This window comes from Gekko japonicus, unplaced genomic scaffold, assembly GCF_001447785.1.
Source record: "Gekko japonicus isolate JY-2015 unplaced genomic scaffold, Gekko_japonicus_V1.1 scaffold100, whole genome shotgun sequence".
Lineage (NCBI taxonomy): Eukaryota > Metazoa > Chordata > Lepidosauria > Squamata > Gekkonidae > Gekko > Gekko japonicus.
The window spans coordinates 1,119,473-1,134,080 of NW_015167060.1; the positions used below are offsets into that span (position 1 = coordinate 1,119,473).

General features: G+C 42.0%; 1 protein-coding gene across 1 annotated transcript in view; it reads right to left on the reverse strand.

Annotated features, from left to right (window-relative positions):
- The window catches only part of LOC107111531 (zinc finger protein 346-like), a 39,296-nt gene extending 26,694 nt beyond the window's left edge, over positions 1-12,602 (reverse strand). Inside the window, exon 1 of the mRNA XM_015412502.1 lies at positions 12,314-12,602. Within this exon, the coding sequence (XP_015267988.1) occupies positions 12,314-12,602 (289 nt within the window). The remainder of the gene's footprint in view (positions 1-12,313) is intronic.
- Between the last annotated feature and the right edge of the window lie 2,006 nt (positions 12,603-14,608).

Genomic DNA, 14,608 nt, shown 5'->3' on the forward strand with positions numbered 1-14,608 from the left:
TGACACTGTCTAACCATCTCATCCTTTGCCGTCCCCGTCTTCTTTGACCTTCAATCTTTCCCAGCATCAGGGTCTTCTCCAGTGAGTGCTCCCTTCTCATTTGGTGGCCAAAGTATTTGAGCTTCAGTTTCATTATCTGGCCTTCCAGGGAACAGTCAGGGTTGATTTCTTTGAGGATTGACTGATTTGTTCTTCTTGCAGTCCAAGGGACTCTCAAGAGTCTTCTCCAGCACCATAGTTCAAAAGAATCTATTCTTCTGCGCTCGGCCTTCCTTATAGTCCAACTCTCGCAGCCATACATGACTACTGGGAATACCATTGCTTTGACCATGCGGACTTTTGTTGGCAGGGTGATGTCTCTACTTTTTATCATGCTGTTTAGGTTCGCCATCGCTTTCCTCCCAAGGAGCAGGCGTCTTTTAATTTCATGGCTGCAGTCACAGTCTGCGGTGATCTGGGATCCCAGGAACGTGAAGTCTGTCACTACTTCCACGACTTCCCCTTCTATTTGCCAAGGAGTGATGGGGCCGGATGCCATGATCTTAGTTTTTTTGATGTTGAGCTTCAAGCCCACTTTTGCGCTCTCCTCTTTTACTCTGAGCAAGAGGCTCTTTAGGTCCTCTTCACTTTCTGCCATTAGAGTGGTATCGTCTGCATATCTGAGGTTGTTGATCTTTTCCCCAGCAATCTTAATTCCCGCTTGTGATTCATCCAGGCCAGCATTTCGCATGATGTACTCTGCATATATATTAAATAAGCAAGGTGACAGTATACATCCTTGTCGTACTCCTTTTCCTATGCTGAACCAATCAGTTGTTCCGTATCCGGTTCTAACTGTCGCTTCTTGGCCCTTATACAGGTTTCTCAAGAGACATGTGAGGTGGTCTGGTACTCCCATCTCTTTAAGGACCTGCCATAGTTTGTTGTGATCCACACAGTCAAAGGCTTTAGCATAGTCAATGAAGCAGAAGTAGATGTTTTTCTGGTACTCTCTTGCTTTCTCCATAATCCAGCGAATGTTGGCAATATGATCTCTCGTTCCTCTACCTCTTCGAAACCCAGCTTGTACTTCTGGCAGTTCTCTATCCATGTACTGTTGAAGCCTAGCTTGTAGGATCTTGAGCATGACCTTGCTAGTGTGTGATATGAGTGCAATTGTGCGATAGTTTGAACATTCCTTGGCATTGCCCTTCTTTGGGATTGGAATGTATACTGACCTTTTCCAATCCTGTGGCCACTGTTGCGTTTTCCAAATTTGTTGGCAAATGGAGTGCAGCACTTTAACAGCATCATCTTCTAAGACTTTGAATAGCTCAGCTGGAATACCATCACCTCCACTAGCTTTGTTGTTAGTAATGCTTTCTTCTTTTTTTTAATTCACTTTTTATTGTTGAGTATATCCGTTTAACACAATCATAGTTCACTATTCATCTTATTGATATGCTCATTTTCCATTTTTAAACAATCTTGAACCAAACATACAAAGATACAAAAAAAAAAATCGTCTGAGGTTACTAATACAACAGCCAATTTTTTTTTTATTTCTCTCTTTTATTCCCTCTTCTTTTCATATGCCCCTATCTTACCCGTTTGTGTATCCCGTCCAACTTCCCCATAACTTAATAGTCCTCATAATACCACACGAAAACTACAGTTTCTACTAACTCACATAATGCTAGATTCTTCTATCTATTTTCTTCTTCTGTACCTAAAACGAAAAGTTGAAAGGGTTGCCTCCGATTGTGGGCGCTGTAGAGAACCCCTCTACAGCGAGAGGCCAAATAACCTCTCTCCCTATATTCGGAGGTCTTGGGGGGGGCACACTCGTCGCCTCCTTGCTACACCCATTTATGGCACTGTAAATTCTTAACTTCAAATTAAACAGCTCTTCTATATTTCCAACCTTCATAAACATGTTAAGAGAAACAGTCTACTCTTATACTAAAACATCCTACTTAGAATTATTACCTCTTATCCTATAACCTAACTATCAATGCCAAAGTATGTTGTTCCCCTCACAGCTCCCCATCTTTCAATTTCATAACAGCTTCAACAAGTTTTTTCCCCGTCATCTCATTATATGCTGTGAATGTTTTATTTTTTATCGTCACAGCCAAATGTCCAAGAGCTAACCATCTGTATGGTATTTCCTTCTCTCTCAATGTTTTAGCCGTTTCACGCAAGCCTCTTCTTGCAATCAGCACCTCTGGGATGACGTCAGCATATAAAAACACACAAGTGTCCTCTAAGAGCAAACCCTTTTTTTCCCGAGCTATTTTAAACAGTTTATTCCTTGTGTTGAGCTCTTTGAATTCAATGATTATATCTTGCGGAACTCCTGCGGGGGCTCTCTTTGAAATGTTAATTCGAAAAGCCGAAGTGATTATCTCTTCCAAGGTCTCTGTTGCACCTTCCGACTGCAGTATCTGCAGAAGCCATTTGTTGAGTTCCTCCTGTAAATTTCCTGTTGCACAAAAGTTGGGGGAAACTCCCCGTAGCTTCGCTTTTCTTTCCCTTAGTCTTGTCTCATGGAGGATAATCCTGTTCTTAGCCCAATTTTCAAACGACCGTATCTCTGATAAATCATCCGAAACTCTCTTGGCTGCCTGAAGAGCAGCGTCTGCCTTCTGCTCAGATTGCTTTACAGCTGAAGCCATTTCGTCTAGTTTCTGATTTATCGGGTCGATAGCACTCTTGAGCTGAGCGAATTCCTTTCTTAGTAGTCCAACATCAGAAGACAGAGTCCTTATCTCGCTTTTAATCTCCTCCTTTATTTCTTTTAACGCCTGTGCAATTGTATCTCCTGCAGCTGCGGCCATTTCTTCTGGCAAAGAAAAATCACGCTCTGACTCAGAGTCCGTTTCTTCTGTTGTTAATAGTTTAAGAGGTGACTTTTTAACGCCTCTTTTGCCTCTGGCTTTTCCCTTAGCTGGCATTGATAGTTTTTAATAAAGTTACCTTGTTTTTAAAGAGTAAACGTTGTTTATCCGTTGGGGGTTGCAGGAGAGCGAACAAGCTGCAGCCGACCGGAAGGACTGCTGCCACGCCCCCCGACTCACACATTTTTGTCTCACCTCAGGAAGGATGGCTCCAGAGCAAACTAATTTATGCAGTAGCCAAATCGCTTGCTCGCAACTTTAATGTCAGTAGCACACAAAGTAGAATTTTTGCTCACAGCTTAGAGGGAGCATTGTGCCTGCACGCCCTAATAGACGTACTTGCAGCATCCAACTTTCTTATACATTTTTTAAATTTGTCTTATAATGTTTTGGTTTCTATATTCTTAATCATATAATTTGTTATTCTTAGAAATTTCATTTTCTTTTCCAATCTGGTTGCATGAGCTCCCATATGAGATCAGGGCCCTGTGGAACTTACTATAACTCTGCAGGGCGTGGAAGATGGAGCTCTTCTGCCGGGCTTTCAACTGAGGCAGCAGAGACCCCCCCCTTCTCATTGGCCTCCCATCAGTGTCCTTGAGTCTAACAGCTACCTGGGAACCCACACTACTGTTAACTGCTGAGACATCTGTTTAGATCTTGCACGGTATTTTATGACTTTCGTACTCTTTTAATTTGTTGTTTTAAATAGGTTTTAATTGTTACTGGAATTTGTATTAATATTGATGGAACCGGCTTTGAGCCTGCTTGCAGGGAGGGCGGGATACAAGTCCAATTAAATAAAAATAAATAAAGTAGTTGATCCCATTGGCTATAATGTCTATATGCCCAAGTAGAGTAGATCCTCCCTCAGGGTTAAAAACCTTTACTTTGAAGAGAAATGCTTTAATCCAAGCCCTAGCTTCCATCGATAATTTGCCTAGTTCCGCTCTCAGTGCTATGCCCGAGACACATCTAGGAGTAGCCAACAGACGTCAGAAAAAGTTGTACTGTGTATGTTAGTTAAAAAAGAAATAAAAAAGACTTATAAAGAAAAGGTTGTACTGGATGGAATCCATTTTTTTCAGAAGCAGCCTGAATCCAAATTTCTGCACCATACAGGAATTGGTTTAGAACCTTAGCATTAAATACCTTTGAGGCCAAGGGGACAAATTCATCTCCCAATGAGTAGAAGTATTTTACAATTGTCCTCCCTACTTTCAAAGCTGTGTTCCTTGCTAGATCCAAGTGTATTTTCCATGTAAGAGATGCTTCAAAATAGATTCCCAGATATTTAAATTGTTTGACCTGTTCCATAGGTTGGCCTGCTATGTCCCATTTGAAAATTTCCCCCTTTTTCCTTTTGGCGAATACTATGACCTTGGATTTCATCACATTGATGGACAAGCCCTAACAATAACAGTAAAGCTCAATTTTTTTTATCAGCTTGTGGAGGCCCACACTGCATCATCAGAATATAGAAGGATTGAAACTTTGTGCTTGGATAAATGTGGAAGAGTTGCGAAGAGTCGGACTCGACTGTGCGACTGAACAACAACAACAAATGTGGAAGATGACATGCTTCCTTCAAGAGACAGGGACTGAGGTTATTTATATATAAATTAAACAAGAGGCGCAAGTAAACATCCCTGCTTGACTCCTTTGTCTAGGATAAACAGCTCCGATAGCTGTCCTAACTCCCCACATCTAACCTGGGCAGAGGGGTGGTTGTAGAGCTGTTGAATTAAGTAAAGGAGATGTGGTTCACTGTCATATTTCTTCAACTTTTCTCATAGCCACGGTCTAGAGATTGTATCAAACACTGATTTTAGGTCCATGAAGGCAGTTGCTAACATGTCTTCTCCAGAACTCGTGTATTTATCAGCCAAGAACTGGAGCATATGGCAATGGTTGATGGTACTCGCTCCTTTTCCAGAACCATCCTGTTCGTTTCCCAAAATGTAATTTCCTTCAATCCAAGATTCCAATTTTCCAAGAAGCATAAAGTTTTCCTATATTGGACAGCAAGCTTTTTCTTTTAAAAAAATACATTTTATTAGTAGTGTGATAATATTTGTAGCATGATAATATTTGTGGCTTTATAAATTGGAATGCCCACCCTTTGACAGGTGGGAGAAAACAGGAACCCTCTTTTTAGATCACTTGAAATGGCACTGGATGGTATGGGTAGTCAGGAATTGGAAAGGCTGAGGTAAAATTCGTTGGTAAAATAGAATATTTTTCAGTTGACAGACAAGATGGTGTTGTAGCAGCCTATTTTTACAAATTCTTGGTTCTTATCAGTGAGAGATGGTTGACTAAGCACTTTGGTTTCAGTTACAATGTGTCTGCATATATTTTCCTAGGTTTTTGGAAAGGTCACTCTTTTAGTGCATCAGATTCTTTCCACTTTTCTGAAATCACAATATGTCTTCCTTCCCCTGAGTGGTCTAGAACCATTTACTTTCACAACAGACCAGGGACTGCCTCAGTGCCAATTCCCTGTATAACTGGACAGGACTTTTATTTCTTCCCTGAAAATATAATCCTATTCCTTTTGGCCTGATTAGGAGCTTTAGCCTGCTACCCAGTCATTCTTTAACAAAATCTCAAACCCCAGTTCTTGGCGTCTGTGTGAAAACATACTTCAGCTTTAGCTGACACTGGACTCTGAATTCTTAGATGGAATTCTTTCTCAGGTTATGTTTACCACAGCTAAGACTAGGAGTCTCTCCCTTTATTCAAAAAGTGAACCTGTCTGACCAACTTTTAGTCATACTCTTCAGACATCCACTCCTGTAGCTGAACTTGTACTTTACTCAACAGTAACTGCTGCTGAACTCAAAATGAATTCACTCTCCCCTCAGCACACAACTGATTTTATATTTCCTTCAGCTGGTGCTGGCCAAAAAGAAAAAGAGCATCCTGTCACTCAAGCTCAACATTCTAGAACAGAGTTAACTATTCAGCTCCTTTCTCTAATTTTGCTGCATTAGGAAAACAGCATTTTAAAGGTAGTCCGTCACAGTGAGGTTTGTGGTGGGAAGCAGGGTGGGAGTGAGTGGGATTGCTGAAATGGCTTGCATCCCTTTAAATGGCTTTTGCAAGACCTTCCCTTTTTAAATGGCTTTTGTAAGATCCCCCCCCCTCCATTCTGCTGGCCTCGGGAAGCCGCCCCCAGCAGAAAGGAAGGGAAGACCTCAGATTTTCCCCTGAACCTCACAGACTGAATGGGGACGAACCTCCATTTCCCCAGATTGTGCCCATCCCTAATCAGGAGTCCTTTGTAGGCAAGCAGTTTCAATTAATGATTAACTTTATAAATAGTTCAACACAGAATACACAGAAAGGTTCAACATTTCTTTCTAGAATTGATCCATCTCCATTTTAAACACAATGCCAATGCTTTCATTAACCTTCAACCAAACAGTCAATTCCATTAGCAACATATGCACATACAGGATGTCAGGCACTTCCCTAGGCCCCAAATGGGCAATATTTAGCACCTCACATAGGGTTGGATCCAGACTAAATTTTCCACTTAAGGCTAAATTAGGATTAGTTGATGTGTTAACTTTAAATTGTATTTGTATGTTTTTAACCTGTTGTAAATCGCCCAGAGCCCTGTGTACTCAGGGGTAGGGCGATTCAGAAATTGAAATAGTAATAGTAGTAGTAGTAGTAGTAGCAGCAGCAGCAATAATAATAATAATAATAATAATAATAATAATAATAATAATTCCACAAATGGAAAATGGAGCAATTTCTCACAAATTACTGCTGCAGACCTCTGATTTACCACTGATGCTATCCATGAGGGTGCCCTGCACCCCCAAAAACAGCATTTTGAGGAGATGTGGGCTGCAGTGGGTGGAAAGGCAGGAAAGTTCTCTTCCACTGACAGAAATGCCTCGGGGAGTGTGGACCCAACTCATAGTTTTAAGAAAGAAGGGTCATTTTCGGTCAGTAGTTTATTCAGCATGCATACATTTTTTTTTTTTGCCATCAAGCCACAGCTGACTTATGGGGGACCCTGTAGGGTTTTCAAGGCAAGAGACATTCAAAAGTGGTTTGCCACTGCCTGCCTCTGTGTAGTATTCCTTGGTGGTCTCCCATCCAAATATACTGACCAGGGCCTACCCTGGTTGGCTTCTGAGATATGACGAGATCGGGCTAGCATGGGCTATCCAGGTCAGGGCATATATAATAAACTAATAATCTCGCAAACAAGAAGCTGCTGTTTACACAGTGATTAAGCAAGCTGGAAAATACAACTGTGTGGGCAGAAAATCTCAGCCACGACTGATCTGTAATTGTCTTCAAAGCACATTCCGTGCATTAATGTTATGAACTCCAGAAAAATCACTATATTGACAGACAAATGGCATTTCAAATACAACCATTAGGCAAGTCAGAAAGAATCTCATTTGAATTATGTTTATGCTGTGATAAGTAATGTCAAGATGTTCAAAACACACCCTCATACAACACAGAATGATCACTAACAACATTGGTAATTGGTGGTAAAAGCCCACCAGAAAGAACACAGCCAGAAATACCCATCAATAAAGTAAAGAAAAAGACTGACAATGTCAGACAGATATTCAAGAGAAGCCTTATACAGGATTGGCCCCAAAGGCGGAAAGGGACAGAACACCACTTATTTACAGGGCCACCACTCCAATGTGTCCTCAGTCACAGACAATTATACTTCTCTCTTGAATGGTAGTCTGTCAGAAAGAACAGGCCACTCACCTGCTATCAAGAAGATTTGGAATTAGGCTGTGCAACAAATTCAGATATCACTCTGTCCCCACATCCTCTCATGCAACACTATTACAGAGCCTAACATCATCTGCCATATCATCAGAGACTCATTTGTGTATTCAAGTAAATGCCATCACTTGCCTTCTGTCCTTCTGCTGTCTACCTAAGGCAAACAAGTCATGATGCAAAATAATGAAACCGATACAAACCTGACTTAACATGTCATCTTTGACTGTAAGATGTCTAATCAGATATGTGAAGGTTACATAATGGCCATACTTCTAGCTTACCCGGGGAGACATAGACTATAGTTCTTTCCAAAATGCTTTCTGACAAGAATCAGGACATAACATACAAGGTTGCTAAATATGGATGGATGGCATTGAAGAGTAGGCGATCTCTAACCAATAACTTGCATACAGAGGGATCGCCCCAATTTTGTTTTATTAGAATTATGAGTATTTTAACACATTCTTTTATGACTGTGAAACTTTTAGTGTATTATATTGTTTTATACATTTTATCTATCTTTTTGAAGCATACTTGCTGGTCTTGGACTGTAATAAATCTGTTTGTTTTGTTTGACTCCCAGGATACTCTGCTACTGACCTATAAAGGACAAGGATGATTTCATCCAACCTTGACAAAACCTCAGACAGTGACTCTCAAACTTCTGTATCTTATGTCCAACCAATCATTCTATCAAAGAACGTAGGTCCACCCTAATAGAAATGAAGAGCCCGCTTTTTCAAGAAGGATCTACGTTTACAAGTATTCTGTTATTATCAGTAGCATGTCAGAAAGTCAAAGATGGATAATCTGTGACAGGAAGAGTTGGTGCATCATACTTGCAAGGTGGACATGGGGATTGAGGGAGAGCTTAGTAATAGTTGTGACACTGGGGGGTTGGGAGCCCACATGTATAAAAGCCACACACACCAACGGCTGTACTGGGGGTGTGTGTGGGAGGGGGACTCCATGAGCACCACTAGAGGGGGGCAATTCTGCCTGCTCCTCCCTCCTCACTGCAGCCCCTTATGATGTGTGGTTTTTACTCACAGGGGTCCTCCAACTCCTGGCAGTGCCTCTTCAGCAATCATAGGAGGCTGCACTGAGGAGGCAGAAAAAATCTGCTTCTGCAAATGCTTCAAAATGGTGCTGCCAAGGTTCCAATTCTTATTCTTTAAAGAGACACAAGACTCCACAGGTAACTCACAAGAAAAGGTTAAAAATTCAAAATAAACAAACTTATCAATTAACAGCACTAATTTCAACAGAATGATCATAGTGCCAGAAGAACTCACAAGGGAATCAATTCAGCCATCACCAAACAGCCTCAACAGAATAACAACTTTGGTGGGTCTCTCTGGGAGGCTAGAAGCAAGGGGGCAAGAATTTTTTCTTCAGACATGGATTTACAAAGTTTGCTTGTCCATCACCGTCAGCCACAGCAGATTTTGTAGACAGTTGTGGACCGCAGTCAACACTAACAGGTTCCTTGTCTTCCATGAGATGGATGGTAAATGCCCATGCTGTTCACTAGGGCAGACCTATAAATATTTCTGGAAAGAATTACTTGAACTCCACAATTGCCTCAATAGTTTTAGGGATAAAAGAAGACAACCAGAGAAATCAATAGATGATACAGTCTCTAGCTCTTAGTGTTAAACCATAATATAAAGACATGATCCACTGTGCTATATGATGACTAAGAAAGCTGTCTGACTTCTAGCTCTTTCTCTACAAAGCAGCAGTCTTTCATACTCAGATTACATTTTAAAACAGGTTATTTTAAAAAGTTACAGCTGCAACTTTTTATACGATCCAAAATGAATATTTACAATTGTTAAAATCATATACTGTGATTTACATAATCCGAAAAAGAAACTCTAAATAAAAATCACAAAAAATCATTGAGTGTCCCACTACCCCTTTGAACTATATGAATTTACTGTATCAACCATACCAAACTTGCACTGTAGCAAATATGAAGCTTCCCAGTGCAGTTTGCAGATGTCTTTATAATGGATCAAGATGTCCATTAGAAATTGCTCTTCCATACTGTTATCTTTCACTTTAACTTGAGGAATTTCCAAAACATGCATGTATTTAGAATACTACTGAAGATATGTTAATATTGTTTATACCAGAGTACTTAAGATGCTCTCTCCAACTAAATTGAGCATTTAATAAAAAGGATGTGCTTATCTCAGGGGTGGCCAAACTTGCTTAACGTAAGAGCCATATAGAATAAACGTCAGATGTCTGAGAACCACAAGACATGAACAAATATTACACACAAGTTTTTATTCAAAAATATGCAAATTTGCTTTTTATTAACATTAAATGAGACTGCCAAAAATAAAAACAGATATTGATAATATTTATTTATTCAAATATATTTATAGGCTTGGGGGGCCTTTGAGAACACATTTAAAGTTGCTTTCTTTCTCTGTTCCCCCCCACACACCTCAAGAAGAAGAAGAGATTGGATTTATACCCCGCCCTTCACTTGGGAGTCTCAGAGCGGCTTATAAACTCCTTTCCCTTCCCCTCCCCACAACAGACACCCTGTGAGGTGGGTGGGGCTGAGAGAACTCTGACACAAACTGTTCTTTTTCAAGCCTACCCAGGGAAGGGAACACTGGCTGAGGAAGGGAAGACCAATCATGAAGGCATACCTTCCCCTTTGCTTCCCAAGCTGTCCTGCTGGAAGCCACACAATATGTGTGAAAAAGCCGCATGCGGCTCCTGAGTCACAGTTTGGCCACCCCTGGCTTAGCTCTTCCTTCTCCAATCTGCAATCTAGGTCAATATTGTCCTCTAAATGGTTGTTTTCACCACTGAATTTCTTCATGTTACAGTGTAGATGAGTAAATGATAAAACTGGGCAATACTGTACTTGCAGTGGGTCACCACCTACCTCTGTTATTACTGCCTCCAAAAAACTACATAGATAGCATGAATTGGCCTGAGATCTGTCATAATTACTACAAATTTTGCTAAGAGGTGCGATCTTCAAATAGTTAAATGGAACTGTACTGGAAGCATTTTCAATCATCACAAAAAGGAATTCATTGAAGATGTCACATCTCATGAGATGGATTTTAGTACAAATAACGCAAGCTATTTTCTGTATACTGACCACATATACAACTGCATAATAAGTAGCAAGCTTCAAACGTGACTGTATTCACTACATCTCTTTCCAAAGGGTCATATGGCTGAATGTGGTAGCAACAGAAGAGTTTGTTTTTAAAAAAGAAGTTTAAGAACACTATAAAGTCATGTTTCCTTAGGATGCCAAATGAGTTGCCCATGTATAATGTTTCCTATAGTGAAGAAAAACGGTGAATAGCAAGAATGCTGTCCAAGAACAGAAAACTGCATTAAAATAGCCTTAATAGGCTAGGATGCCCTTTTACTCCGCTATGCAGAACATTGCTTATACACTTTTTAAAAAACGGGATCACAAAAACTTAACAGTTCAATGAAATTGCCTGTGAGCAAGCATAAAACCATAGCCTCTATTCAATTTTAGTATCTTGTATGAATTACAAGCACTTGCATATGCGCTGAACCATAGAGGCACCCTGACAAGAGAAGAATATCATTCAACTCTAACAGTATTGTGTTCACAACATGACAGCAATAGCAAAAGTTAGCACTGCCCCTTCACATTTCCTTATGCAGCAGGCATATGCCAGTGCTCAGAGCCCAACCCTTTAATGCAACATACAAGTTACCAGTTTCATTCCCCAAGTGGTGACAGACAATTGCACTTCGATCAGCATCAGAACGATAATGAATGGCGGAGAGGGCAAGGCACTATAACCTGGACACCCCACCGCCTGTTTTCTTTTCTTTTTTTTAGAAGAACATTCTTAGGAGGTGCAAATGAGCTGTGGCCAACATCCAAGCGCCAATCTGCCATCAGAGGCAGAGCAGTGCCTAGCTGCTCCTCTTGCTCGGCCTTTCAGACATTAAACGCCTCTCAACCTGGGAGGAGGAGCTAAAACCCTCACACAGCAATGAATTCTCGCGCTGGGGATGGGTCGAGAGAGGGAAGCTAGGATTTGCTTGTTTTACTGGACACTGTTTTGAGCAACGAGGAACAACGCTTTTATAACAGAGTACATTCAAAAGAAACACCACGTGGAACAGGATGGAAACCCTGACCCATCCCACTCAGACGTGTAAAGGAATCTCGACCCGTGACAGCCTCTTTCCTTCAGCTGTGCCATTAGCTACGGATCCTATGCTACCGCGTGAAGCAAACCGGGAGAGGTTCATTCATCACACCGATAAGACGTGGTCAGCGACGACTAAGGAGCGCCGAGATCTTATCGTAAAACCTTTCTCCCAAGGGTCTCACTCGGACAGGGGACGGAGGAAGCAAGGCGAATCAAAGGATCGGGTGCAACGTTGGTGAAGTGTCCGGGGGAGGAGCCAGTCCCCGTCCTCGGGCTCCAGAACCAGAGCCGTGGGGAGAAAGAGGCGGGTGGGCAGGAACGACGGACGGTCCCAACAACCACACGTGAAAAGAGGGGAGGGACCAACAGGCCCCTTACACTCCAGGTGCGCCCACTAAAGGGAGCCGGCGGCAAATCAACCACAGGAGGACAAGTACCTTGCCCCGCGAGACTACCAAGGCGACTCAGCCTCACCTGCCTCCTTTCCCACCGGCAAAGCTAACGCGTCCCCGTTGCTACCCGGTTCCTCCGCCATTTTGTCCCAGCGTCGCCGCCCCCGAGGTACCCGCTTTCTCCCAGAGCTCCGAGATATCGCGAGAAGTCCTGGCTTCAAAGGCACATATCGCGAGAGTCTCCCTCGTAAACCGCGGGAACAGGAAAGCTCGGGACAGAGGGCTAATTCTTTGCACTCCCGCGAGAGTCGGTTTTCGATCGATTTTGAAAGGGAGTCATATGACCCATTTCGACCCTCCTGAAGAGCCATTTTTTATACGGGCAAGCGGGGGGGTGGGGGGCAGGGAATAGTTCATGAGTCGTCTACGGGTAACGGGCGTCTTCAGTCTCATCGAAGGCGTTTCAATTAGAGCTCCCTTCAGAATTTTTACACAGGTTCTCTAGTAATGTGTGCGGTAATTGTATCCTGCTATTAATCGAGCCGCACCTTCATCATAACTAACATTTACTCCAGTATGAGCTTTCCCGAGACAGAGCTCACTTCTTTACGCTTCCCCCTCCCCCCACCCATTGATTTACCTATGCCAGGAATTCCTCGTGTAATTCCCATCTCCTGTACACTACAACAGCAGCTTTGCAAACCCTGTGTCCGTCCGACGCGGACCGAAGGGACCCAGTTTAGATTCCCATTCATGCATGGAACTCACCGGGCGACCTGGATCTGTCACTTCTTTCTGAATCTCCACAGCAATGCTCTCTCTCTCTAAGTGGTGGACTCTTGTGAGAAAAATTCTACTCTGTGAGCTACTGGCATTAAAGTTGTGAGCGAGCGATTTGGCTACTGCATAAATTAGTTTGCTTTGGAGCCATCCTTCCTGAGCTAAGACAAAAAATGTGTGAGCTGGAGGCTAAAAATCTGTGAGTTAGCTCACACTAATTCAGCTTAGAGGGAACACTGCTCCAGAGGACAACGTTTGAGTCCAGTGGTACCTTTAAGACTAACAAAAGTTTAATTCTAGGTATAATGAAAGCTTTAATTAAAGTTTGTTGATCTCAAAGGTGTCACTGGACTCAAATTTTGTTCTGTTGATTCAGACCAGCACAGCTACCAAGGTGAATCTACTTCACAGGATTATTGTGAAGATAACATGAAAAATGGGGAAGGAAGAAGGTCATAAGCAGCCATCCTGAGCTCCTAATTGGAAAAGCAGGATAAAAATGAGAGATGCAACATCTCATATCCATGGAGATTAGAGGCGGTTGTACAAGTTAATTATTTATTAATATTATTTATAGTCCCATTTTCTCACTGGGACTCAAAAAGGATTACACAAAGTAAGTTAATGTAATCAAAAGGATGGGACACTCAATAAACAATGAAATAGGATAGACTGTTGAAATTAAATGAACTCAGGAAAAGCAAATATCTTTAAGAGTTAGCTACAATTGCCCACCCCAACCCTAATTTTATAACAGAATTCTCAGGACACATGTGTTAGAAAGGCTGTATAGTAATAAACATGCATTCAAATCTCTACTCTGCCTCTGAAGTTTGCTTGGGTGACCTTGGGACCACCACTGTCTCCGAGAAAACAACCTCACATGGTTGTGAAGATAAAATGGAGGGCACCACAGACATCAATCTAAGCTTCGTGGAAGGAGAACAGGTTAAAAATGTTTGTATTTGCTCCGTGATGCATGCAGCTTCACCTTCCAAGATGATGAGCCAGCTTCCTCTGCTTATCATGAGTTGTTTTCAGAATAACTGTTGTGTGATGAGGCTCCAAGAAGAGTGAACTTGGATGACGTCAGCCCAAATGTTCCTGGTAAGTAGTGCATGCAGTGGTAGCATTCTGAAGGGTTGGCTGTTTGCCTCTCTGTCTTTTCTGACAGATTATTAAACCGCAGGTGCTGCATCATTAGCACTTTGACATTTGTTGCACAGCATATTTGGTGTCAGTGAATGTTCCACAGGTTGTCATGATGGAGAGGGCTAGGAATAAAGCAGTTTTTTTAATGTGCTGTGTGTGGGGTTACATGCATGCACTATTGTTTCCTGTCTTACCGAAGGGTGCAGTGTAATGACAGAATTAAAGTGCTGCGATGGCCACCCTGTTTCCTAAGGTCAACAGGCTTTATGTGGGGTTGCAAAGGGGGGGGGGAGTACACTTCCAAAGCTGTTGCACAGAGGAATGTAGTGAGCATGTTTAAGTTTGCATAGTCTTGTATTATGTGTATTGCCTACTTTACAGTGCTGTGCTTGGCCCTTAAACTTAGTGGTAGAATGCTAGCTTTTGTTTTGTTCACTGCCTGTCT